General features: G+C 45.2%; 1 protein-coding gene across 2 annotated transcripts; it reads right to left on the bottom strand.

Moving 5' to 3' along the window:
• Positions 1–5,216: 5,216 nt before the first annotated feature.
• On the bottom strand, positions 5,217–17,019 carry Pcyox1 (prenylcysteine oxidase 1). 2 transcript variants are annotated; one of them, XM_060383666.1, is made up of 6 exons: positions 16,998–17,019; positions 15,684–15,890; positions 13,817–13,991; positions 10,447–10,658; positions 9,985–10,137; positions 5,217–7,965 (listed from the first exon to the last, which is right to left on the bottom strand). In XM_060383666.1, exons 2-6 carry the CDS (start codon positions 15,769–15,771, stop codon positions 7,307–7,309), a joined length of 1,287 nt encoding a protein of 428 aa, XP_060239649.1. In that variant the 5' UTR covers positions 15,772–15,890; positions 16,998–17,019; the 3' UTR covers positions 5,217–7,306. The 2 variants fall into 2 exon arrangements, with proteins under 2 accessions (XP_060239649.1, XP_021490233.1); XM_021634558.2 differs by lacking the exon at positions 16,998–17,019 and adding an exon at positions 16,738–16,909.
• Between the last annotated feature and the right edge of the window lie 7,647 nt (positions 17,020–24,666).

Consider the following 24,666-nt stretch of genomic DNA (forward strand, 5'->3'; position numbering starts at 1 on the left):
GGGCCTTACAGAGAGGGTGAGTCTATGACTATCATGGCAGAAGTGTGGCAGAGAGCAAGCATGGTGCTGGAGCAGTTGCTTAGAGCTCGTATCTGTAGGCAGAGAACTAACTGGGAATGGCAAGGCCTCACTTCCTAAATCCTTCCCAAACGGTTCTACCAGCTGAGGACCAAGTACTCATACACAGCAGCCCTAAAGGGGCCATTCTCAGTGAAGCCACCACAGGATCCAAGCTTAAATAAGAAGTTCGTGTATATTTCCTATTTGTAACTTTATATATGTGATAATACACTCTTATTCTTGTTGTGGGTGTATATGTATGTCAGTGCATGTGTGGAGGTAAGTCTATCTTTTGTCATTCGAGGTCCCTGGGTAGTGTGTATCTCTAGTCAACTGGAGCTCTGTTCCTCTCCAGACTTTCCCCACTTTTTTATTGTGGAGATGAAGGCAGGACCTTTGTCTCTGTATAGAGTCAAGACAGCCAGGAGCTGAGAATAATGTCCTTGTGTAAACTCAAGCTACTTAAAGATTTTTATTTGAGGGATGTGTAGGCCAGCTGGAGAAAATGTCAAGCAGAACCAGTGGGTTTCCAACAGTCTCTGGTATCTGGGTGAAACTCACTTGCCAGTTTTCAAAAGATAGTGGTCCACCATGTTGTGAACCCTGAATTCAGCTTTTTTTATTAGGGTTATTCTGTGCCCGGCTAGTGTCTGGGTTGCTTCCTGTGTTGCTTTTCTGGTCTTTGGAGCAATTTTTCTACCTTTAAAACTAGGTTGATATTTCAATGACCCATTGTGGGAAGATCCATGCAGGCTTTTCAACAGGCAGGGGAAATGATCAGGGTAAGAATGAAACTAGGATCAGCCCAGTGCTGGGTCAGGACTTCTAGTCTGGCCCAGGTCATATTTATGCACAGCACAATTTTTGGGAGGAAAGTTTTCTGATAACTCTGTCCCAAGTGCACAACAATATAAGACATTTGCCTTGAGAGTCTTTACAAAGTACATCTCGCTTCTTAAGAATGGGTACTGTTGACTCAGAGGTAGCACCTAGGACTTAGGGTCTGGGGAGATTGGGGTAAACAATGCCTGTGGGTGTCAGGATTGGCCTGGCCCTGAGATAACAGAAGTCTTTTAGGCTAAGTACAGATGACATCTCAAGGATGAGTTTTATGGCTTAGAAGTGATGCTCAAAATTTTAGGGGGAAAGGATCTGGGATAAGTAAAACATTCTGGAAGATAAGGATGGCCCTGGCTTAACAGGTAGCAAAGGATTACCAAGTTGCAAACTACATTTTCCCCAGCTAAGCACCTCATTCCATTGAAGAAATAGCCGTGTGTTTAACTTCCCTGTTAAGCCTCTCCAGTACTTAACTGTGTGCACAGACTTTTTTACCCTCTACAACCTATTTGAAGACCATCCTTTTCCTTAATCTCCGACTGTGTAACTGCAATAACCTTACTCTAGCCATAGATAACATAGAAAGCTATTGGTAGAACAGATAGCTAAGATTTCCCACAGGGGCCTTCCTGATGGCTTGGATTTAGTATTCTGCATGGTTACAAGTTACAAAAGGGCTCTCCAACCACCTTGGTGCCTCTGTGTATCTTATATCTCTTGACCTAATATCAGAAGTCTGAAATTTTTATTTGAGAATTATATTTTCTCATTTAAAAAATAGTCAAAAGTCAGCCATGGTGGAGCACGCCTTGTAATCCCAGCACTTGGCAGAGGAAGGCAGATCTTTGTGAGTTCAAGGGAAACCTGGTCTACATAGTTTCAAAAGAATAAAGGCACCAGAGAAACCCTGTCTCAAAATAAAATAAAATGGCCTAAGGAGCTAGAGAAGATGGTTCAGTGGTTAAGGTTTGCTGTTCTTCCAGAGCATCTGAGTTCAGTTAGCAACACCCACAATGGACAGCTCACAACCACCTGTAACTCCTTTTGGCTTCCATGGACATCCCCATAAATGGTGCATACACACCGAAGTAGAATAAGGTAGAAAGACTATTAGATTTTCTTAAGGCACTGTTTGTACTGCTCATTCTTACATGGTTTCACTTGCTACCTGGAACAGAATGACATGGAGACAGCTGAAACAACAGGTCAGTACCCTTGACAAACTGACCACATAAGCTTACACTGCCAACTATAATATATGCCTTTAAAAACAAAAAGCTGACTGCCAAATACACTCCAGTAAAATCTCACTTGTTCACACTACCCCACACAACCTCCAATCCCCAGCCCCGGCCTGATGGTTTTGAGAGTATAAATTGAGAATGCAAACCAGAGCTGGGACAGGTCTTTTTCCTTTGGGAGCTATCCTGGCCTTAGTCCACTGGTGAATACATCTCTCTTCCACTCTCACTGGCATTGGAGTGCTTATTCCAAAAAGGTTTCCGTAACACATACACATAAATAAAAATTTTTAATCTTATTTTTAAAAAATGTCCTGATCCTCAGTAAAATTAAAGAATTCAAACAAAATGGAAGAGATGAGCTTTTACCTAGAATAATGAATCCTGGTTCAGTCCCCAGGACAACAAAGGAAAAGAAAGAGAAAAGAGCAGGCAGGGTTCCCTAGCAACATTGGGGAGGGTATGCCAGATGCTTTAAAGGGCTGTGAATTCATAAGAAATATTTCTGTGCTTCTGTAGATGGTGGCAAAAAGCTGTCAGGGTCAGGCCTGGCACAAGGATTTAAAAAAAGAAATCTGAAACAGCTTAAACAGGTATGTGTGGAAGGCCTTCCCTACCAGTGTGGGATACCCTACCTTAGCTTTGTGGGTGTGGTGCTCACCTCAGGGCTGGCTTTTCCAGTTTTAACAACTGGAGTTCCAGAGATAAAGCATTTCCAGAAATCTCAGTGTACTAAACTCAGCAGCCAGAGGAAAAACAGGCAGAAGAGTTGGTGAGAAACAGGAAAAGAAAATACTTCCAGTAAGAAGAGGCTTTGGGCGATAGTTGTTTTGCAGCTAAATAAAGGGGGAAAGAAGAGCCCCGCTGTGGTGGTGCACTTAGGAAGTAGAGGCAAAAGGATCTCTGTGAATTAAAGGCTAGCATGGACCTCGGACATCAACACGGCCTGCATCTGTGTACTTTACTGTGAAGCCCAGCACTCTGCATCATGCTGAAGGCTTTAGGGTGACTTCTCTGGGACCAGCCAAGCTGCCCTTGCTCATACAACTGCAAGAGCTTCTCCCATGGAGACCAGAGCTTCATGCATACTAGGCCAGCTATCAACTGAGCCACACCCGGAGCCCTCATTCTTCTGTATAGGCACATTAAACACCTGTGCCTTATAGTTCCACAGCTCTATGGTGGATCTCTAAGGCTAACCAGGCCCCTCAGTGCCTCTGTTCAGGAGCTCCACATTAGCTTCATCCCTTGTCAGTGGTTTGATTCCTGATCTATCAGGGACCATGGAAAGGGACAGGATGAGAGTAGAGCAAAAATCCTCACACTGTAACAACCAGACCACCACTTGGAGCCTGAGCCCAGTGACTTGCGATGTCTTATACAAACATTCAGAGCCTAGCTCCTAATGACCCATAGCCATGTTCCCTACATGGACAATCTCAAAAAAAGCCCTGACACCGTAAGGTGGACTACTGAAAAGATGAGGGACTGGAGAGATGGCTCAGAGCACTGGCTGATCTTCCAGAGGACTCAGGTTTGATTCCCAGCATCCACTGCATAGCTCAGAACCATCTTTAAGTCCAGTTCCAGGTGATCTGATGCTCTTTTCTGGTTGCAGCAGGCAGCAGGCATACACGCAATGTAGAATACATGCAAACATATACACACATAAGACAATAAAACTTTTTAAAAGGAGACAAACTCCAAACTGTTATGAAAGAACTCCCCTTCCTTCAGAGGGGTTGACTTGGGAATTTACACTGTATCTCTGCCTCCTCTCGAAGCACTTTTCTGGTTAACTCAGTACTTTTTCTCCTACACCTTCAGCTTGTCCCTGTAGCTCTAGGCAGAATATGCAAGTCAAGTTCCTGAGTGAACAAGCTGGACCCAAAGCCATAAACTCACCTGCTTTGAGGCAGCTTCAATAGCTAAGTTACCGTAAAGCTTGGAGATGAGGGTCACGGACACCTGAGGGCAAGAAGCTGTCATACAACAGCTCTCTGAGCCCTCACTAACCCTTTCCGAATGGCCTTCCTTCCAGCTGCTGACATTCCCTGTGATGGTGGTGACAGCAGCCAACACTTACAATCTTCCACCTAGCATCTGTGTAGAAACCTCCCTTGGGAATCTTTCCAGCTCTGTGTTCACAACACAGGCTGTGCTTGTTGGAAGGGAGAAGGTTGTCGATCCTCACTATCTTTCCTTATTAAACTATGATCTTTAGTGAGCATGCTCACTAGGTTACATCCCTTTTTTCTATTTTTTGAGTCAGGGTTTTTCTACATAGCTCTGGTTGTCCTGGAGCTCACTACATAAACCAAGCATGCAGTTCTGGAGTTGTACCATGTCCTGCTGCCTGTGTTTGGCTTTGTACCCCCTTGGGGCACTGTATAATCATCTCAGAAGCCTTAAGGCAGATTTACATAACGGTTGCTCTGCAGAGAAATGCATGTACCTTCTCCAAATGGCCTCTCTTACCTAAAGATGGGGCCACGTGTATTTTCATTTCAAACTTTTTATCAAACTTTCTTTTTTTGCACTTATTACAATTACTATTATTATTTTAGATTAGATAAGGGCTCAGTGTGTTGCCCTGGCTGACCTGGAACTCACTAGGTAGACCAGGCTAGCCTTGCAGTCCTATCGCTCCACCTGCCTCTGCCTCCCAAACACTGGGCATGTGTTACACCTGGCTAAAGATTTTTTTTTCTTAATTTTTAAAATGTACATGTATGTGTACTTTGCCTGCAGCTCCAAACCACTGAGCCAACCCTCTGGCCCACCAGCAAAATTTTAAATTACAAGCCTAAATATAATCCCATTGCAAATCAAGTCCACAATGGCAGAAATGCAGTTATCTTGTGTTCCCTGCATTTGCAGCAGCCCTCCTGCAGATGCTGTTGCTTTTTTGTTGATCTGAACATACTCAATGGAAATTACCAGAAACAGCTGGTGGGTGTGGTGGCAGCACAGAGATGGCAGAAACAGGCTGTCTCTATGACTCTGAGGCCAGCCAAAGAAACAGTGAGGCCCCACCCCAACCCCCCGCAAAAGAAAAAGACCAGACATTGTAAGTTTTAATTGACTTCCGTTATGATGAATTGTTATAATTCTTTTATTTTATAATTATTGTTGTTACTCTCTCACTGTGCCAAATTTGTAAATTAAAACTTTATCACAGGATATTGTACATGTGGAAATAGAACATGTGAGACTCACAGCTTCCCAGTTCCGGGTGCCCCTTGAGGTCATGAAACACATTCCCCTCAGATGAGGAACCACTGTACCAAATCCACAACAGGGTTCTATTCCTGACAAACCATGTTCATTAAAACCACAACAGAAACAAATAGAAATGTCTCTGAACAAATTAGAAAAAAGGCAACCTTTTGATAAACTATGAAGTTAATTCCTTTCACTATATCAAATATATCATGGCTGCCTTCTCCACACATTATTAATTCCCACAGCTATACCAGGGGAAAAGTAATTTTTAAGAATTAGTGTTTCCTCAGACCACTTTACTGCTACAATGCTATAATCTGGTGAAGGGAGTTGGTTTTTATTCCTTGAGACAGAGTGTTGCACAGCCCAGGCTGGTCTCTAACTCACAGAGATCCGCCTGCCTCTGCCTCCTAGAGTGCTGGGATTAGAGGCAGGAGCCACCATGCCTGGCTGGCCTTGAACTCTTACCCCTCTTGCCACAAAAGTACTGAGAATATAGGCACCATCAAAGCAGGCAAAATTACTTCTTTTCTCTTAATACTTGTGGCTGTGACAGTCGATGGTGACCTTTGAGCAGTTTTCTAAAAAGCTAGGATTCTTGAACTTTGCTACAAGTGAGAAGCCTGGATGCCCTTGTGCACCACAGCTGAGAGCCATTGTCTGAAGATTTCAGCAACAGCCCCTCCTCACCTTGGATGCCCAGCATCTGATGAACTTCCCTCTGAACTCAAGTCGCCAAGAAGACACAGTTCTAAGGCCGCCTGCTCTGGGGTCACCCAAGCTGCCTCTGCTCTAGTGCTGTTCCCGTGAAGACCATTGCTAATAGCAACACAGCCATCACCCCTGGCACAGGTCTGCTGTGGTCACGATTTGCGTTGCTCAGTACTTTTAAGGCACTCAAAGCTATCTAGAGATGGTTTAACCCCACACCTGGGACGTGTGAATTTGGCTTCATGCTAGACACTTGAACTTGACAAACGCTACAGTGCCAAGAGTCCATCCTCAACCCAGAAAATCTCCTTCTCTACATGTGGGTCCTAAAGCTCTTAGAGCTGGGACTGTAGCTCACCGGTAAAGCACTTGTCTGATTCCTGGGTTCAATCCCCAGCACAGTACAGAAAAACACAGACTTCTTCATGAGAGCCTCAGATGACAATGCCAGTTTCTTGATTTAATAGCCTATATTTGGTTCCCATTTCACAGGATATCTCTGTTTCTATCTCTGAATCTATCCCTGATAAAACCAAGACAGATGCAATCAAAAACTCCACATTCTTAAAGGCTTGACTTCAGGCTTCAGCAGATTTCCATCAGAAAAGTGTAAACTGCCAGGAATTAGAGTTCACACCTGTATCCCAGCACATGGGAGGCTGAGACAGGAGGGTTGCTGTGATTTAAAGGTCAGCCTTGGGGCAGAGTAAGACCTAGTTTCAACAAACCCCCCCAAAAGGAAGAAAAGAGAGAGAGAGGAAAAAAGAAAGAAAGATTACAATCTAAGCAAATCCAGGCCCACACAGGCCCACTGAACCCAAATCCAGGTATTTATCAAGTTTCAAGTGCCTCTTAAAACCAGGCAAGCCTGGGAAACACTCCAATGGTTCCCCAGATAGTTAACAGCCAGGCCTCAGGAGGCTGAGGCAGAATTCTACCTGGAAAACTTAGTGAGACCCAGTCTCAAAAGAAAAGCCACAAAGAGGGCTAGGGGTGAAGCTCAGCTCGGTATACAGTGCTTGCCCAGCATGCACGGGGGCCTTGGGTTCAACCCTCCTCGTGCACCTCCCCCAAATGTAAGAGTGAAGACATTCCGGCTGAAGAACAAGTTCTCCCAGAAACAGGAACGTTGTTTTCTCATGACCCACATGAAGAGTGCTGGTAGAGATTCAAAATCCTCTCCGCTGATCGGCCAGGGCAGGATGCTCTGGGGAGAAGCTCAGTTACATTTACAGCTCTGTTTTAAGCTTTTCATACAGATCATCCTGGTCAATCATGTCCTCGTGGCCGTTCCAACGGTGATAGGCAAGGAGAGCTGCGTTGTAGCCAGCAATGGCACTCATCTCCATGCAGCTGGCGGCAAACTCGATGCCATTGAGGTAATAGAGCCGATCATGGAGGATGATGGAGGGACACTTCTGAGGAGGCTCATAGTAAGGGTAGGACAGCCACTGCTTCCGGACAGCATACTCATAGGATAGGAAGAGCTTTGAAATTTGTTCCTCAGTGAGAATGTCCCTGGAGAAGGTCTTCCACACATGCATCCCATCCGTTGGAGGTGCGGGGCCCTCCTTGGTTCTTACAGAAGATACAATGGACAGGCTGTTAATAAACATATTGGAGTCATCAGTGAGTAGAATCGCAGAGAGACCAAACTGCTCCTTGGGTCTGGAGCTGAAGAAAGTGGAATTCAGTTCTCCTTTAATCAAAGTCGTCACCAGGTGTTGATATGGGTCGTTGAACTCCTCAATGGGCGGATTGAAACCTTGGAAAGTTATGTTGGACATCTTCCGGTTCAGTGGCGCAGCCACAAGGACAATGTCGTAGAAGTCAGAATGGGTCTCAGATCCTGTTTTATAAACCACTTCATACATCTTGGTGGGGTTGCCTAAGGGCACGGAGAGCATGCATCTCTTAGCATTTCTGACACTCAATTTCAGGCCTGGCACAAAGGATTCTGTAGCATTTTTGGTCTTCTCTGTGTACATGTACAAGTGTGTGTTTATATGTCAAGGTCAGTGGCTAACCTTGTGTCATAACCCCAGGAGTTGTCCATCTTGGCTTCTGTCTCTCTCTTTAAAATATTTATTTTTATTATTATTATTATTATTGTTATTATATGTATAGGAATATTTGCCACACATGTATGTCTGTGTACCAAGTACATGCTAGGGCCTGTGGAGGCCAGAAGAAGATCCCCTGGAACTGAAGTTACAAGACACTGGGTGTTGGGAACTGAACTTAGGTCCTTTGAAAGAGTAACAAGTGCCCTTATCTCTCCAGCTTCCCACCTTTAGGGATCAAAGTCAAGTTCCCATTCTTGCATGGCAAGCAGCTTACTGAAAAGGCTCTTAAATATCTTCCCAGCTCTGTTTGTATTTTTGACACAACCTCTCATGTAGCTCAGGCAGCCTTCAAACTCCTACGTTGCCAAAGATAATCTTGAACTTCTGATCCTCCTGCCCCCATTTCTAGAGTATTAAGGATAAGTTCTGTGCCATCACCTAGTTTCTATGATGCTAGAGATCAAACCCATGGCTTCATGCATGACAGGCTCTACCAACCAAGATGCACACCCAGCCAACAATTCGTGTGTGTGTGGTGCGCACACAGGTATGTATACATATCTACTTATGTGTGCATCTGGCCATGCACAAAAAGACTAGAGGAGGCATGGGCCGGGTCCTGTTCTTTTCTCTTTGCCTCATTCCCTTGAAACATGATCTCTCACTGAACCTGCTAGCAACAAGCCCCAGGATTATTCGTCTATATTCTCCACAGTACTGGGATTACAGGCATACACAAGGGATACCTAATTCTTTGTTTGTTTGGTTGGTTGGTTTTGTTTTTTTCGAGGCAGGGTTTCTCTGTTGAGCCTTGGCTGTCCTGGATTCACTTTGTAGACCAGGCTGGCCGCCTATCTAGCTCTTTTTTAAAAAAGAGCTGGCTACTGGGGGGGTTGAACTCAGGTCCTCAGGACTGTGCAGCAAGATCTCTTACCCACAGGGCCATCTCCCCAGGCTAGAAAATCTTTTCTTCTGACATCTCTTACAAAGTTCCAGAACAGTGGAATTTCACATCGCTCATGCAGAAATGTTCCCAACTGTGCTAAAGAGCATGACCACTGCTCACAGGGTATGGGAAAAAAACCTCATCCCCAAAGGGAATGTTCCACATTTTGTTCTTACTAAGTAGAAAATTGTCCTCAATGAAATACATTTGGGTAAATACCTTAACTTTTTATAATCATAGAGAAACTATTAGCAGTTACAGAATTATGGGACTTGAGTTCAAATCCCCATCACCCATGTAAAAAGTTAACCTCCCCCAACCCTCACCAGCATAAAGCTTTATTCCAATCCCAGCACTCAGGAGGCAGAGGAGTTTGAGGCCAACCTGGTCTACATAGTAAGTTCCAGGACAGCCAGAGCTACTTTAGCTAGAAAAGCTCTATCTTTAAAAAATTAAAGTAATTAAAAAAAAAAAAAGTCAGGCATTGGTGGTATACACCTTTAATCCCAGGAGGATCACTGTGAGTTCCAGGCTAGCTTGGTCTGGTCTACAGAGTGAGTTCCAAGACAGTCAAAGCTATACAAAGAGAAATCCTGTCTACAAAAACAAAAACAAAAGCGGGGGAGGACTGGAAGATGGCTCACTGGCTAGAACCACTGAATGTTCTAGCAGAGGGCCTAGGTTTGATCCCCGCACCCTCGTGATGGTTTCCAGGCATCTCATGCCCTCTTCAGGCCTCTGAGGGCACTACATGCCTATGGTACACAGACATACCATACAATATAACACACCCATATGCTATGTGTGAGTGTGTGTGTGTGTGTGAGTGTGTGTGATATTTCTCTGACTATCATTTTTGTAGGCATGACCAGGAACAATTAAAGTTCAGCCTCACCTGTCTGCTTGGTTCTTGTCTTCTCCTCAATGGACACCACGGCTCCAGTTATAAGATTGCTGCTGGAAGCCTGAAGAAGCTCTGAGCACACAACTTTATTACCACCTTCCACTGCCCAAAGGTTGGAATCCGCAGCCGAAATCGACACTGCTCCTGTCAGGAAGGAGCAAAGACATGCTTTAATTCTGCCTTGCTTAGGTCCAGCCACTTAGATATTCTGCTTCAAATGCCTCCAGACACTGCCAGATGACCCTGAGGGACAAAGGTCTCGTTCAGGCGAGAACCACCGGAACTAACAGAAGCATGGGACCCTCTACCACCAGCAACTCACAGACAGAAACTATGTCGGTAAAAATGCCTGAGCCACTAAGAAACCAGCCTCCTCCATCCAGAGCCTGCTTCACCCTCGTGGCTAAATCCCTTAGCTACAGCCATCCCCGATTCCCTCCGATCCTGCCTTACCCACAAAGGCGTTGAGGTTAGTGCTCTGGCCAAAATTGACCCTCATGACGGGAGCAATCATCTCGCTGAGGAACGTCTCGGAGAAGCCTGCTTTCTTCAGGTTTTCATGGAGAGTCTGGTTAAGCAGTCTGACGTAGTCCTCCCCTCCGATGGCATACATTAACTTTTCTACGCTGCTGAAGGCATAGTCATGGGACTGATAACGATAGATCCTTGGGAAAGAGAAACACTCATTAAATGTCACATAGGACAGGGCAGAGGAGAGGGGCTACAAACAGCCTCAGGAGAATGAAACTGATGGCAGGCTTTGCAAATTTCAGGGCAGCCTGAGATACGCAGTGAAACTCTACCTTTAAAAAAAAAAAAAAAAAAGATGGAGCTAGAAATACGACTCAGCAGTTAATAGCACTTGCTGCTTTTGCAGAGGACTTGAGTTCTTGTTTAGTTTTCATACAGGGTCTTTCTGGATAGCTCCATATGTCCTAGAGCTAGATCTGTAGCCCAGGCTGGCCTCCAACTCAGAGATCCACCTGCCTCTGCCTCCTGAGTGCAGGAATTAAAGGTGTGTGTCACCACTGCCTGATTTACAACTGGGTTCTGTTCTCAGCACCCATATGGCAGCTTACAATCATCTGTAACCTTTTTCTAAGAGATCTGATGCCCTCTTCTGACCTCTTTGACACTAGGCACACACATGATCATGGACATAAATACAGAATAAACACACACACACACACACACACACACACACACATATATTTTAAATCATGAACTAGCTTCCAGGTTTCCTTTTCATAAGTTCCTACCCATCAGGTGAGGCACAGCTCAATCTCACCTTTCACAGCCCTTTGCGGTCTCCTCTGCCTTTCACCCCAAGACATCTGTGGCCTTCAATATGGCCAGTGGGACATCTTCAAAGAGATGTGCATGTCTTGGGGGTGCATCTCAGCAGACAGAGCGCTCACCTAACTCCCACAAAGTCCTGGGTCTCATCCCTACCACAACCAACCATCAGCCTCCACGTTAACCATGACAGAGCTTCTTTCTCCCACCAGTGGGCAAGCTCATGGAGCTTTCTGAAGTCTCTCATCAATCCATTCCCACTGCCATGACCGAAGACAGGGCTTATACCCAGACCAGTAAAATTAATTCCTGATCTACCCACTTCAGTTTTATTTCTTCAAAATATTCGTGACCCCAAGCCCTAAAAAAAAAAAAAAAAAAAAAAAAAAAAAGTTTTTTTCTACTTATTTATACCAAAAACCAAAACAGTATATGTTCACTTAAAGTCTAGAATACCTGATGTGACATTAAAAGAAAAGGACACAGGAATGGTGGGATGGCTCAGCAGGTAAAAATCATTTTGCCTCACAAGCCTGAGGACTTGAGTTTAATGCCCAAAGCCCACGGTGGAAAGAGAAGAGACTCACAAAAGCTGTCTTCGTCATAACATAAAATTTAAAAAGGAAAAAAGACTTGTCCTGGGGAACTCAGCTGTATCACTAGCACGACAATCTCCCACTTTCCAACTGGGACTTAACTGGGAGCGTTGACTCCTCATTTCAAGTAGCTCAGCATGACCTTGAGCCAAGGCTCCCTCCACTCCCAAGCACTGCGGTTACAGGCCTGAGCCAAATCTGACCCCCCAGCCTATTTTTACTTCTGGGCTGTCCAGGTTGACCCTGGCCTCACTGCTGCCCACCTACAATGCCTTAGTCCTTGGCCTCCAAAGTTTCTAGGACTACAGGTCTGTGCTACTAGATCCAGGATGAGAAATAACGTTCATTTTCTTTCCTGTCTTTTTTAAAGGCATGGTCTCCTCAGTATGCAGCCCAGGCTGGCCTGGAATTCAGTAGCACAACAGAGTAGCCCTGAATTCAGAGACCTGCCTGCCTCTGACTTACAAGTGCTGGGATTAACAGAGTGTGTCTTCACATCCAGCTTGTTGAGTCATTACTTTTTGTTTGTTTGTTTGTTTGTTTGTTTTTAGAGGCAGTGTTTCACTATGCCACCTTGGCTAGCCTGGAACTTACTATGCAGACAAGGCTGGTCTCAAATTCATAGATTAAAAACTTTTGTTCTAACTGCAGATAAAGAACAAAACTGGCAAAAATAAATAAGTAAATAAAAATTAGAAACTACAACAAAACTGCACTTGCTGCACTTGTGGAGGACCAGGGTTTATTTCCCAATACCTATGTGGTGGTTCACAACCATCCGCAACTCCTGTTTCACGGGAGCACACTCCCTCTCCTCCACTTGGAGGTGTTCTGCATGTGATGTACTTACATACAGGCAGGCAAAACGCTTATATACATAAAATAAACAAATCTTTTAAAGTTATGAAAAAAGAAAAAGAAATTCCCAATGCCTGAACGTCAGTTCTAGGTGATCTGATACACTGTTCTGACCTCTAGGGGCTGTGGCACATACTTACACAAACACACACACACACACACACACACACACACACACAGACACACACACACACACTTTAAAAAAAGTGTGTGTAAGATTTAAAAAAAAAAATCTTACAGAAAGGTTTAGTGGAAAAAAACAGTCTCTGAGGGGAGACGGCTCAGTGGGTAAAGGCGTTGGCTATGCAAGCCTAGAGATCCAACTCCAATCCCTGAAGGCTGAAGGAGAAAGTTTTTCACAAAGTTTTCCTCTGTCCTCCATATGCAGGATGTAGTGTGCACACTTGTGCACACACACTCAAAAGAGAGAGAAGTGATTTACTTCTTTATGACTTAGGTGTGTGCACACACAAAGGAGAATGTATGCATATCCACAAAAATGCGTGCACACCAAAACCCAAAACCAAATTCCTTCACGTTGACACTTTCTGGAAGATCTTGTGCTTAGTAACTCTACATCAGCACAATGAAGGCTGACTCCTGACTGAGTCAGCCTGGGTGGGAGCTCCAGCCTTACCACTTTCTAAGTGGGTGGCCTTCCACACTTAACACCTGGACATCTCCATCTTCCACATCTGCAGACAGCAGCCAACAGCATCGGCGCCACAACCAGCTGCCATAAGAATTCATTCGTCTTTTTTCCAAAGCCAACTTCCAAATTGTGCTTTGCCAATGTTTCTTTAATGTTGCCAGACAGTTAGATTCTATACAGAAGTCAGCTCCTTAAATGGGATGGTCAGGCATGCCACATCTCAATTCTCAACTTTTGCAAAGTACAATTTAGAATCGAAACAAATGACACGTTTGCCTCCCAAATGGAGCAGTGATCTTCCTGTTTCCTGTGAAACATTTTGCCTAACCAGGTGGGGATTGGGTAGAACCAGACCAGAAAACTAACAGTCTAATGCTCGTCAGACCAGAAGGTCTTAACTTCAACTGAAGCGGAGAGTTACCTCATGAACTTGTCCAGCAAGTCTTCCACCCACATGTGCATTCTCAGGGACTGAAATCCGTAGCGCCACACCAGCTTAATCATGTTGATTATGAACCAGCTGCTCTCCTCAAACACCAGAGACTTTCCATCGTACACACCCACCAGGCCACCTGAAGCCGGAATACTAGAGAGACCTGCCAAAACAGGGTAAAGGGTTCAGAGTCGGCTCAGTGCTTAAGAGCCCTCACTGCTCTTGTAGAAGACCTGGGTTCGGGTGCTGGCACCCATGTCAGGCAGCTCACAACCTGTCACTCTTTTCCATTTTTTGAGTCAGGGTCTTTCTGTGTAGCCCCGGCTGTCCTGGACTCACTTTGTAGACCAGGCTGGCCTCAAACTCACACAGATCCTGCTGCCTCTACTTCCCAGAGTGCTGGGATTCCAGGCATGCACCACCACACCTGGCTCACTGATAACTCTTGCTCCAGGGACCCTGATACCTTCTCCTGGTCTGTGTGGGCACCTGCACTCACATGCACATACCCCACACAGACACACAGACACACACACACAGATACAGAACTTAAAACAGAAAAGAAATCTTAAAAATAAAGCAAGACAAACATATACAGAGGAAAGGTATGCCAGTGGTTTCTACATTGGCCCAAGGAAAAGGGAATTTGGGGAGCTGTCAGAGACTTTCTGGACTGAGTGACCTATGGGCCATCCCCAAGGGTCAGGAGTCACAGTGCAGTTCTATTTTTAGAACAGTGTGGACACTTACCAATTGCTCAATCCACAAACTGACACACTAGAAGACTGGTTAGAGGTCAGGTACATGTAGCAAATTAAACTCACTAGTTTTAGTGGAGAAGGGAGCACCTGCTTCCTGGATTAAAAGGAAAGCTGAGGAGTAAGATCTATCCCATTCCTACTCAAATATTACCTTGCAAAACTGGGAAATTCAGGTAAACGGAAAAAGGCCAAAGTTACACACTCTTCCCTAAGAAAAGGCTTGCAGAGGCCTGCCAGACTGCCTCAGAACATGCCCCAGTCCTGCTGGCAATGTATGCTATGTGTCTCTGTGAACACATCCTGCACCCTGTTTGAATGACTTCAAGCACAGTGTTTGAAGCCCAAGGCTTCAAAATGAGATCATTTTCTCATCTGCAGAATGGGCTAAGGTTTCTGCTACCTTAAAATTCTCTGATCCTTCAGCCCAAACCCCAAGGTTTGAGAACTGACAAGAGGCCATTGTGGTGTTGCACGCCTGTAATCCCAGGACTCAGGGAGACAGCAACAGGCAGATGTCTGTGAGTTCAAGGACAGCCTGGTCTACAAAGTGAGTCCAGGACAGCCAAGGCTACACAGAGAAACCCAGTGTCAAAAAGCAAACCAAAGAGAGAGAGAGAGAACTAACAATTAGGGGGCCAGCAAGATGGTTTATCCCCTAGTGGCATTTGCTGCCAGCCTTAAGACCTGAGTTCAGTTCCTGGGACCCACATGGTAGAACTGACTAGATCAGTTGCCCTCTGCCCTCCATACACACACTGTGGCATTCAGACCAACACCCAACAGCCCCACCCCCACAGCCACACAAAATGAAAAGCTAAAATATAACTTTTTTAAATTAAAGAACTGACAATGACAGCCACCCTCACTCCACCCAATGGCTGTAATTCCAGAGACCTGATGACAGGCAGATAATTAGAGTCTCATTAGAGTGGATCAAGGCTAAGCTGGTACCAACTGCTAACCCCCACAGCAAAGTTTCACCAACTTCTCTACAGAAGGCAAACAAAGCAGAAATATCTCAGTTCTCTGTATTATGGAAACACCTAGGGCCAGTCACCCAGAAATCTGCTTAGCCCTGAGTCCAAACCACATACCCAGCTCTTTGACAAAACGCTTCATGTGCAAATTTAGAGGGTGGATGACAGAGCCCCCTGCCTCGTAGTCATGACCCTGCACCTTCATGGTGGCCAAGCGGCCCCCGACCTCTTCTCTTTCAAACACGTCAATCTTCACGTCCTTCCCAAATTTCTTCCGAAGATAATAGGCCGAGGAAGTGCCACCAATTCCGGCGCCAACGATTGCTGTAAGGGGGAAAAGAGGAACCGTCTGTTTCTCCTGGTGGCAGTGTGGCTTTTGTTTTTGAAAGGCCATTAACTAATAATACACTACCCAAGACATAACCAACAACTTGGGGAAACCTGAGGGCAGGCTTCTCTCTAAGACACATTCCCTGTACCTAAATAGGGGCTGTAAATGAAGTTAAGAACTGACAGTGAGTCAAAAGATGCCCAAAGATCCTCACAGGTCTTTGAGGAGGCACCACGGGATCCATGGACCCTCCTGTGCCCAATCCCGGGGGAAGAACGAAAGGGCCACTCCTGCACGCATTTTAAATAAAGTGGCCGCCATCTTCGCCCAGCTTTGTTCTTTGTCTCCCTGAAGCCCCAACTCCGGGAACGATCCCGAAAGACACAATTTTAGGTGGGAGCGGAACGCCAGATCGTAAAAACCCGAGGCAAGCAAAGCCAGAAGAGACCCGGTCCTCCGGTTAGCTGAGCAGTTGCGGCCTCGCAAGCAGAGCGCAGGTGCGGGGAGGCGGTCCTAGCCCTCCTCGGGGGAGGGGACTGGCAGAAGAGGGGGGCTACACCAGACAGGTCCCTGTGCGGCATCTGCACGCCTCAATCCGCCAGACAGACAGACTCGGTTCCAGGGACAGCCGGAGGCGGGCTCCTGAGAGCGTCCAGCTCCTATTGTCGAGGGCCTCCAAGGCTGGGGCTGCAGGGATTCGGGATCCCGGATTAGCACACGCCTCCAGTGTCACCGCTCCACGCGTGGAGCCCACGGCTCGATCCTCGGGAACTCGATCTCCACCCTGCCGCGGGGGGACGGACGTAGGCATCGCCGCGCCTCCGCATCCCCTGCACCTACCGATCCTGTCCGGCGGAGCGCGGGGCTCGGCGCTCGCCAAGCTACCCAGACCACACAGCAGCAGCCCCAGCCCGAGCAGCGGGCCCACCAGCGCCGCGGACTCGCGCCCCATGGCCTCCCGCAGCTGCAGACTGACGGCGGGTCAGCCAGCAGACGCGGAGCTCTGTGCGTCTGCGCGCGCTCGCCCCACCCAGACCCCGCCCCAGGGCCCACTACCACGCCCACCCGCCCCACCCAGGTCCTTTGCTCCCCAGGCTCACCCTACCTTGCAGTCCCAACGCTGGGACCCTGTGTCCCCGAAGTCCGCTCTGTCCCTGGCAGCCCACATCCAGGTTCAGGTTAAGGCCCACCTCAGCTCTCCCCCTTCCTTCCCGCCTCTCTTGAAGATGCACCCTTCTTCACTAATGCCCTCTGCAGTCCCCCAAATCACGTGCTTGCGGAGAATGCACCCTGCCAATCGCCGTCGAAAGCCAAGCAAACCGGCCGCTAATATTTCTGAAGTGAGCATTTTGTTCCAGGGACTCCTTAGCTGCGTGATAAGAAAAAGAAGGGAGATGTGGTATTGTGACGTAATGGGAGCAGAGCACCGGACTCGCCCTTACAGATAAAATTCAGACACCAAAAGGAGCTTCGCATATAAGGTCTGTTTCCAAGTTGGAGACAATTGAGGAGGCACGAATACTAGAAATGCTGTCCACCTTCCTCCTAAAAGCAAAACACGAGGGGCGGCTGGAGACGCGGCTCACGGTTAAGTGCATTTCTCCCTCTTCCGCTGGACCAGAGTTTGATTTCCAGCACCATGCACATCCTGGTGGCTATACCAGCCTGTAACTCAGCTCTAGGCGATCTGATACCTTTTTCTGTCCTCTGCCGGTGCCCACAAACGCACACCCTTAAGCATAGCAAAAATTATTAAAGGATCGGAGAGGTGACTCCGTAGCTAAGAGCAGGTACTGAGCTCAGTTTCTGAAAGGCTTACAACTGCCTGTAACAGCAGCTCCAGGGAACCTGTCACCCTCTTCTGACCTTCCCAGAACACACACAAACATAAATAAAAATAAACATATACAGAAAGACCAAGGGGGCCTGGTGTGGTGGCGCAGGCCTGTGGTCCCAGCACTCAGGAAGGCAGAGACAGGTGGGTCGTTGTGAGTTCGAGGCCAGCCTGGTCTACAAAAGTGAGTCTGTGACAGCCAAGGCTACAAACAGAGAAACTCTGTCTCAAAAAACCAAAAAAGAAAAGAACAACAACAAAAAGACCAAGGCGTCTCTCCTCCCTTCTTTGTCTACCTGGAGGGATGTGGGTTTATCACCAAAGGCAATTTTAGACATTTAAGTAAACTTCCTAGGCAGCCATTAGTTTGGCCTGCGCTCCTAAACTGGATGAACAGCATGCCAAGTCAAAGAGGAATCACAGCAGAAGTTGCATGCTACCAAGCTTTCTGATTGGCCCTGCTAGAAAAGAGAGCCAGTGCTCCAAGCACCAATGCCTCTCCTTGGCAGATGAGATAAAGGTGTCCCCTCTGCTTCAACCCTCCCAAGGAGAGTAACTTGGAAACTTGTCTGCTCTTGGTTTTCAGCTTTCGCTTTCTTCTGCCCTTGTCAGTCAAGAGAGCCAGGCTTCTCCACCAGATGTGGGAAGAGCTATACTTTTTTATAAAACAAGGTACTTCTCAATTCTAACAGCATACAGACGCCAACTGAGACTTGTCAATTTCCTGTAGTTTTGTTTTTTTCAAAGATCTTGTTTTTAAAACAGAATCTCAAGTAACCCAAGCTGGTCTCAGACTTGCTGTGAAGCTGACCTTAAGCTCTTCATCCTCCTGCCTTGTACCTTCTGTGTGCTGGGACCTGACAAGCTTTCACCAGCTGGAAATTCACAAAACAAACTTGACTCTGGAGCCTTTCTGTGACATTTATTTGCCTTCTCACAGTTCCCAGCCCTAGAAACTCAAACTCTTCTTCCTCCTCTTATGCGTTATCATTTCTCTAAAATTGGACTATTCTTTGAAGACATCTTGTATCCCAAGACAGCTTCTAGAGAGTCATTTATTTACCTGGAACATCTTCCAAATTTCTCTTTGTTTTTCTCTTATTTATTGAGACAAAGTCTCACTATATATCCTTGGCTAGGCTTGAACTCAAAGAGATCTGCCTGCCTCTACCTCATGAGTGTTGAGATTGAAGGGATATGCCACCACTTAGGCTATTTTGCTCTTGTTAATGTGGTTTTGTTACATGGGTCTATACTAAACAAGAATTAATAAAAATGAAGAAAAAAGTTTTTTTTCTTTCTCCTAAATTGATGTTATGCTATGAAACACACTCGTACAGTGAAAAGGGCAGGCACTGAGGAGATGGTTCACGCTGTAAAGTGCTAGGCTTGCAAGCATGAAAATGTGCATTCAGATCCCCAGAACCCATGTAAAAATCTGGATTTGGAAGCATGCTACTGTAATCCTAATGCTGGGAGACAGGATGACCCCTAGGGCTTGCTGGCCAGGCTATCTAACCTAATTGGCAAGCTCCCAGGTTAGTTAGAGGCCCTGTCTCAAAAACTCAGGTGAAAGCTGGTCAGTCTTGGCAGTGGTGGTACACCTTTAGTCCCAGCACTCAGGAGACGGAGGCAAGCAGATCTCCGAGTCTGAACTAACCTGGTCTGCCCGAACACAGTCTAGAAATGGAGTCTTGCGAGGGAAATTCTGAGTGCAGGTGAGAACACGCCCAGAAAACAAGACCTTGTGACCTCGGTTTCTTCAAAGCATGGAATTATTCTTGGAACGTGTTTTCATGCTCCTCCCAGATAAGGCAGATATAAAAGAGTTTACTTCAATTACTAAGTATTGCTTGTTGTTGCTATTCAATTAAACTAGCCTTTATATGCCTCTGTAGAAAAACTTTTTTTTTTTTTGGCCATATGTGACTTTTTTTTATTAACCCTTATATAAATTGTTTGGTGCTTTGAATAAAATTGGCTGTAGCATGAGACTTTAGTCCGCCTCATTTTTTAGCTCCATTCTCCCAGGTTCCATGCCTCTAGATCTGTGACACTGGTCTACAGAGCAAGCTGTTTCAGAACATCTAGAACTACGTAGAGAAACCCTGTCTCAAAAAGGCATAAATAAATAAATAAATAAATAAATAAATAAATAAATAGAAAGAAAGAAAGGAAGGAAGAAAGAAAGAAAAAAGAAAGAAAGAAAGAAATTTGAGGAAAATACTCAGTGTTGACCTCTGTGAGAAAAGCTATGGGCTCTAACATTATCCCATTTCTGTTGCCCCCCCAAAACAAACACAAATGAAACAGCATATAGACATAAAGAACAGCAATAATGGAAGGAAACTGAGTTGGATACAAAGAAAGGTTGAGCTTGAGGCTGGCAACATAGCTTAGCCAGGAAAGATGCTTTGTGGCCCAAACCTAGTGACCAGAGTTCTATACCCTGAATCCACACAAAAGTTGGAGAGAAACAACCACAAAGTTGTCCTCTGACTTCCACATGTGTGCTTCAGCCTGCACCAGGACAGGCCTCACTGAGTCTATAGAACTCAGGCAAAAGCTGATACAAAGTGAGGACGCAAGGCTGTGTAGGTAATAGCGTAAAAGCAAAGAGAATGCTCTGGCGCGCGCGTGCGAGAGGTGGGTGGATCAGTTCCAGATAGGGGTGGAGGTGCTTAGGGACTGAAATGCAAGAGCTGCAGGTAGGATCACAGAACTTAGAGAGTACTCCTTCCATATATCTATACACTGAAAAGGAAACAGAACTAAGAGTTGTGGCTTTTACTTTGTTTCCTAAAGTGCATTATGCTACGGGAGTTCAGTGCATTAAATTCAACAAGCCGTTGACTAGGATTGGTCCTATTACTGACCTTGAGCCTAGTGTCTGTCATATTAGGAAACTGACTTCTACTACTGAAGCCATGTGAAAGAATCTACAGGAAGTTCAGTGGGAAGCAGCTGAGGTGCTCTGCTAAGTAGAAGCAGAGGCCTCCCATTCCACACCCTCATCCTTCTGGAAGAACAATCTGGATGATACTCAGACTGAAAAACACACCAAGAAAGGGCCAGATGAGCCAGTGGTCCTCTGTAATCACAGCATTTGGAAGGTGGAAGCAGGAAGACCAAGAGGTCAAACCAGCCTGTTTTACATAAAACCCTGTTTTTTGTTTGTTTGTTTTTTTTAAATAACAACAGAACAAAACACAGTAACAATAAAATAACAACAGAGAAAATGTTACCACAGACATAAAGCATAATTTTTGTCTGTTTAGGGAACAGGATCTCTCTATGTAACCCAGGCAGGACTGAAACTTAATCCTCCTGTCTCAGCCCAGAGTGCAGGGTTCCTAAAATGTACCAGCACTCCCAGCTTATGAAGCGGAACCGTAGGGTTACATACCACACATTCCCTCAAAGGAATGTTGTCTGAAGAAGCAGTCTCAGAAAACTCAGGGCCACCAAGAATTCTCTGGAGAGAAGGTTCAGTGGTTAAGAGCACTTGCTGCATTTCCAGAGGACAGGGTTTGATTCCCCGCACCCACAGGGTAACTGTCTGTAACTCCAGTTCCAGGGGATCTCTTCTGGCCTTCTCAGAGACCAGGTACTTATAAAATAAAACAGTAAGATAATTAAAATAAAAAAAAAAGAACATACGGAGCCGAGTGTGGTGTCAGCACACCTCTGATCCCAGCACTTAGGAGGCAGAGGCAGGTGGATCTCTGAGCTTGAGGCCAGAGTTCTAGGATAGCCAGGGCTATAAAGGGAAACTCTGTGGGGGGCGGGGGGGACGGAGGAAGAACTTACTGTTGATTTCAACCAATGTCTGCAGTTCAGGATCCCCTCCCAGCCTTTGTAGACAGGGTTACTTCAGGGCAGTTAACCCCACGAAGAGGCCATTAGCAAACACTCACAGGTTGCACAAGGACTGACTTCCTTCTTTCTATGATTTTTTTTTAATACCCTTGCCTTACTGATCCTCTGCTTAGCTCCTTCCCCGTTACCTCATTCTTGCCCTTAAATATTTGGTCACCCCTATACAAATTGAATTTGAGTTGCTGGAACTTTCCCTATTGCAATATCTTATTGATTAAAATTTGTCTCTATTAGTTTGTGTACTGCCAAGTTTGTCTTTGAGAGCACAGAGACCCAAAATTCTGTCCCTGGTCACAGAGATCCTCCTGCCTCTGCCTCTGGAATGCTGGGATTTAGAACCATACCCAGACAAGAGTAGAATTTTAAAACTGAAAACATTAATAACTAGGCATAAATAAGGATTTTCTTATAATAGATCAATCAGTAGAATTGTTGTTAATTTTACCAAAAATGCAAAGAGTTCTATCAATTGACAGGAAGTGGTACATTGCTTCATCTCTCTACTTTTGCAAATTTTTGTCCAAATGTTTGCAACTGAATATCAAGTTGGCTGCTGCCACTTGAGCATCGCGGTGCAGGTGCACAGAGCTCTGCCCTGCAGAAACCAGCCCTGCAGAAAATGCAGCGGTCTGAAAAACAAAAGCCCGCCCTAGATTTTGGAAGGACAAGTACACAGTTCTTGAGCACATGATTGAGCTGTTTCCTTTGTGCCTTTCTCTTAAGATCTTTCTAGAAAGACGTACATGTCATTGAGCTGAGTGTTCGTAGGAGAAGGTCCGTAGTCTAGAGACCAGAACAGAAATAGCAATACCAGGCTATTCAAGCCTGGTGGCTCTCTGTATCTTCAGGTCTGGTTCTGAACCGGGGCCTTGGTGGGAAGAGTTTTCGCTGTAATGCAGATTGAGCGCCACCTGGAGATTACTTGCTGCTAGAACAACTCCACCTTCGAGGGCCTCTGGTAAGAGGCAGCAACCCTCACAGAGGCCCCCAACACTGGGCATGCCTAAGGATCAAAAGGGATGGCCTGTATGACAGCTGCTATGAAATATTTGGAACAGGATTTTCATAAACAATTTTGAATTTTGTGCATGCCTTTAATCCCAGCACTCAGGGAGATAGAGGCAGATGGATCTCTGTGAGTTCAAGGCCAGCCTGGTTGATCTACCGAGCAAGCTCCAGGCTAGCCAAAGCTACATGGTGAGACCATGTTTCAAAAGGGGGGCAGAAGGAGGAGTAAGACAGAGAGTGTATGAGTGTGTGTTTGTGTGTGGAAAGAGACACCAATTTTCATTTCTTATATGAGCAAAAACTAATAAAATTAATAATATCGCAGTCTAAGGCAAAACAGAGGGAGCAGAGGAAGGTACTTAGGGCCTGAAGCATTCTCAGTGGGATGTGAATGATGGCTACAACCTTTGCCTTCGTTGTTGTGGATTGGTTGTTTGGGGTTTTGCTTGTCTGTCTGCTATCTGTCTGTCTATCTATATGTCTATCTACTTATTTATTTTGAGGCAGGATATTATTCTGCAACCCAGGCTGGCTCTCAAAATAATTCTCCTGCCTCACTCCTTGAAATGCTGGAATTACATGTGTGAGTCCCCACAGAGGACATAATTTTTTGCCTACTATGATTTTTATACATATGTATAATTCAGTAATCCTATGTTTAGGAATCTATCTTACAAAAATAAAGTTATAGAAAAGAAACAAAGAAAGAAACTAGCTTTGGCCAGGTGTAATGGTTCACAACTGTAATCCCAAAATTTAGGAGGCTGAGGCAGGAGGATTAAATTTTAAGAAACCGTGTTAACATAGCAAGGTACTGTCTCAAAAATATATATATATAGAGAGAGATCAATGCATATGGATATCTGTACTGAAAATTTAATAATTAGATGTAGTTAAAAAAAAATAGTCAGGTTTGAGGGCAGCCTGGTCAACAAAATGAGTCCAGGATAGCCAAGGCTACAGAGAAACCCTGTCTCAGAAAAGCAAAAGAAAGGAAGAAAGGAAGAAAGGAAGAAAGGAAGAAAGGAAGGGAGGGAGGAAGGAAGGAAGGAAGGAAGGAAGGAAGGAAGGAAGAGAAAAGAAAAAAATTAGCCGGACATAATGGCTAATTTAATCCCAGGCATAGGCAGGAGGATCTCTATGAGTTTGGGGCCAGCCTGGTCTACAGCATGAGTTCTACGACAGCCAGGGCTAAACAGAGAAGCCCTATCTCGAAAAATGGAAAAGAGGAAAAAAGGAAAGATGAAAAAAAGAGATAAAGAGAGAGAAGGAGGGAGGTAGGGAGGGACAGAGAGAGAGAGAGAGAGAGGGAGAAAGTCCCAAACATGATATTATAAACGATCAGTTCTCAACCTGTGGGTCGAGACCCCCCACAACCCTCTAGCTCCAAAACTATTCGCGTTACAATTCATAACAATAACAAAATTACAGTTACGAAGTAGTAACAAAAGTAACTTTATGATTAGGGTCACTACAATAGGAGGAACTAGATTAAAGAGTCGCAGCATTAGAAGTTTGAGAACACTGGATACATAAACTTCACGTCTTTAAGAAAAGCTTCTTGTAAGTGTAAAGAGTAATAAGAAAAGAGAAGGAGTACAGGAACCACATTCTAGACCTCTGACTATGAACCCTGAGCAAGAACTGACTTGAAGTTCTTCTCACCAATTTGCAATGGTAGCTTTCTTACAAGCTTTTCAATTATACTGAGCATACAAAAGAAATTCAGATGTAAACACATTAGAGTGTGAAAATACGATTACTACTGGCAAAAAAAAAAAAAAAGTCGGTTATTGTCAAGTAGATATTACTTTCTTACTGAAACTCTTCTAAAAATGAAAATTGAGATATTTCTGAAAGTAGAGGAAAACTCGGTCAACAGCATTGGGATGAGAAAAGATGAACTGTTTCATGAGCAACGAAAAAGACACAAGTATCAATATGTTTTGGTTTTTTTTTTTTTTTTTTTTTTTACGTGCATAAATCAAGGACTAGGAATCAGCGCTCACACGTCTCCTATGGGTTTCTGGAGGCGCAGCTTACCAAGG

Source organism: Meriones unguiculatus, chromosome 5 (genome assembly GCF_030254825.1).
Source record: "Meriones unguiculatus strain TT.TT164.6M chromosome 5, Bangor_MerUng_6.1, whole genome shotgun sequence".
NCBI classification, from domain to species: Eukaryota; Metazoa; Chordata; class Mammalia; order Rodentia; family Muridae; genus Meriones; species Meriones unguiculatus.

Bases quoted from the DNA above. Each gene is read 5' to 3' on its own strand.
- Pcyox1 (XM_021634558.2), bottom strand. From the start codon at position 16,849: ATGGGGCGCGAGTCCGCGGCGCTGGTGGGCCCGCTGCTCGGGCTGGGG. The intron at 13,992-15,683 runs GTATGTGGTTTG...CTGTTTTGGCAG, and splicing joins GCGTTTTGTCAAAGAGCTGG to GTCTCTCTAGTATTCCGGCT. The intron at 10,138-10,446 runs GTAAGGCAGGAT...CCTTCCTGACAG, and splicing joins TAACCTCAACGCCTTTGTGG to GAGCAGTGTCGATTTCGGCT.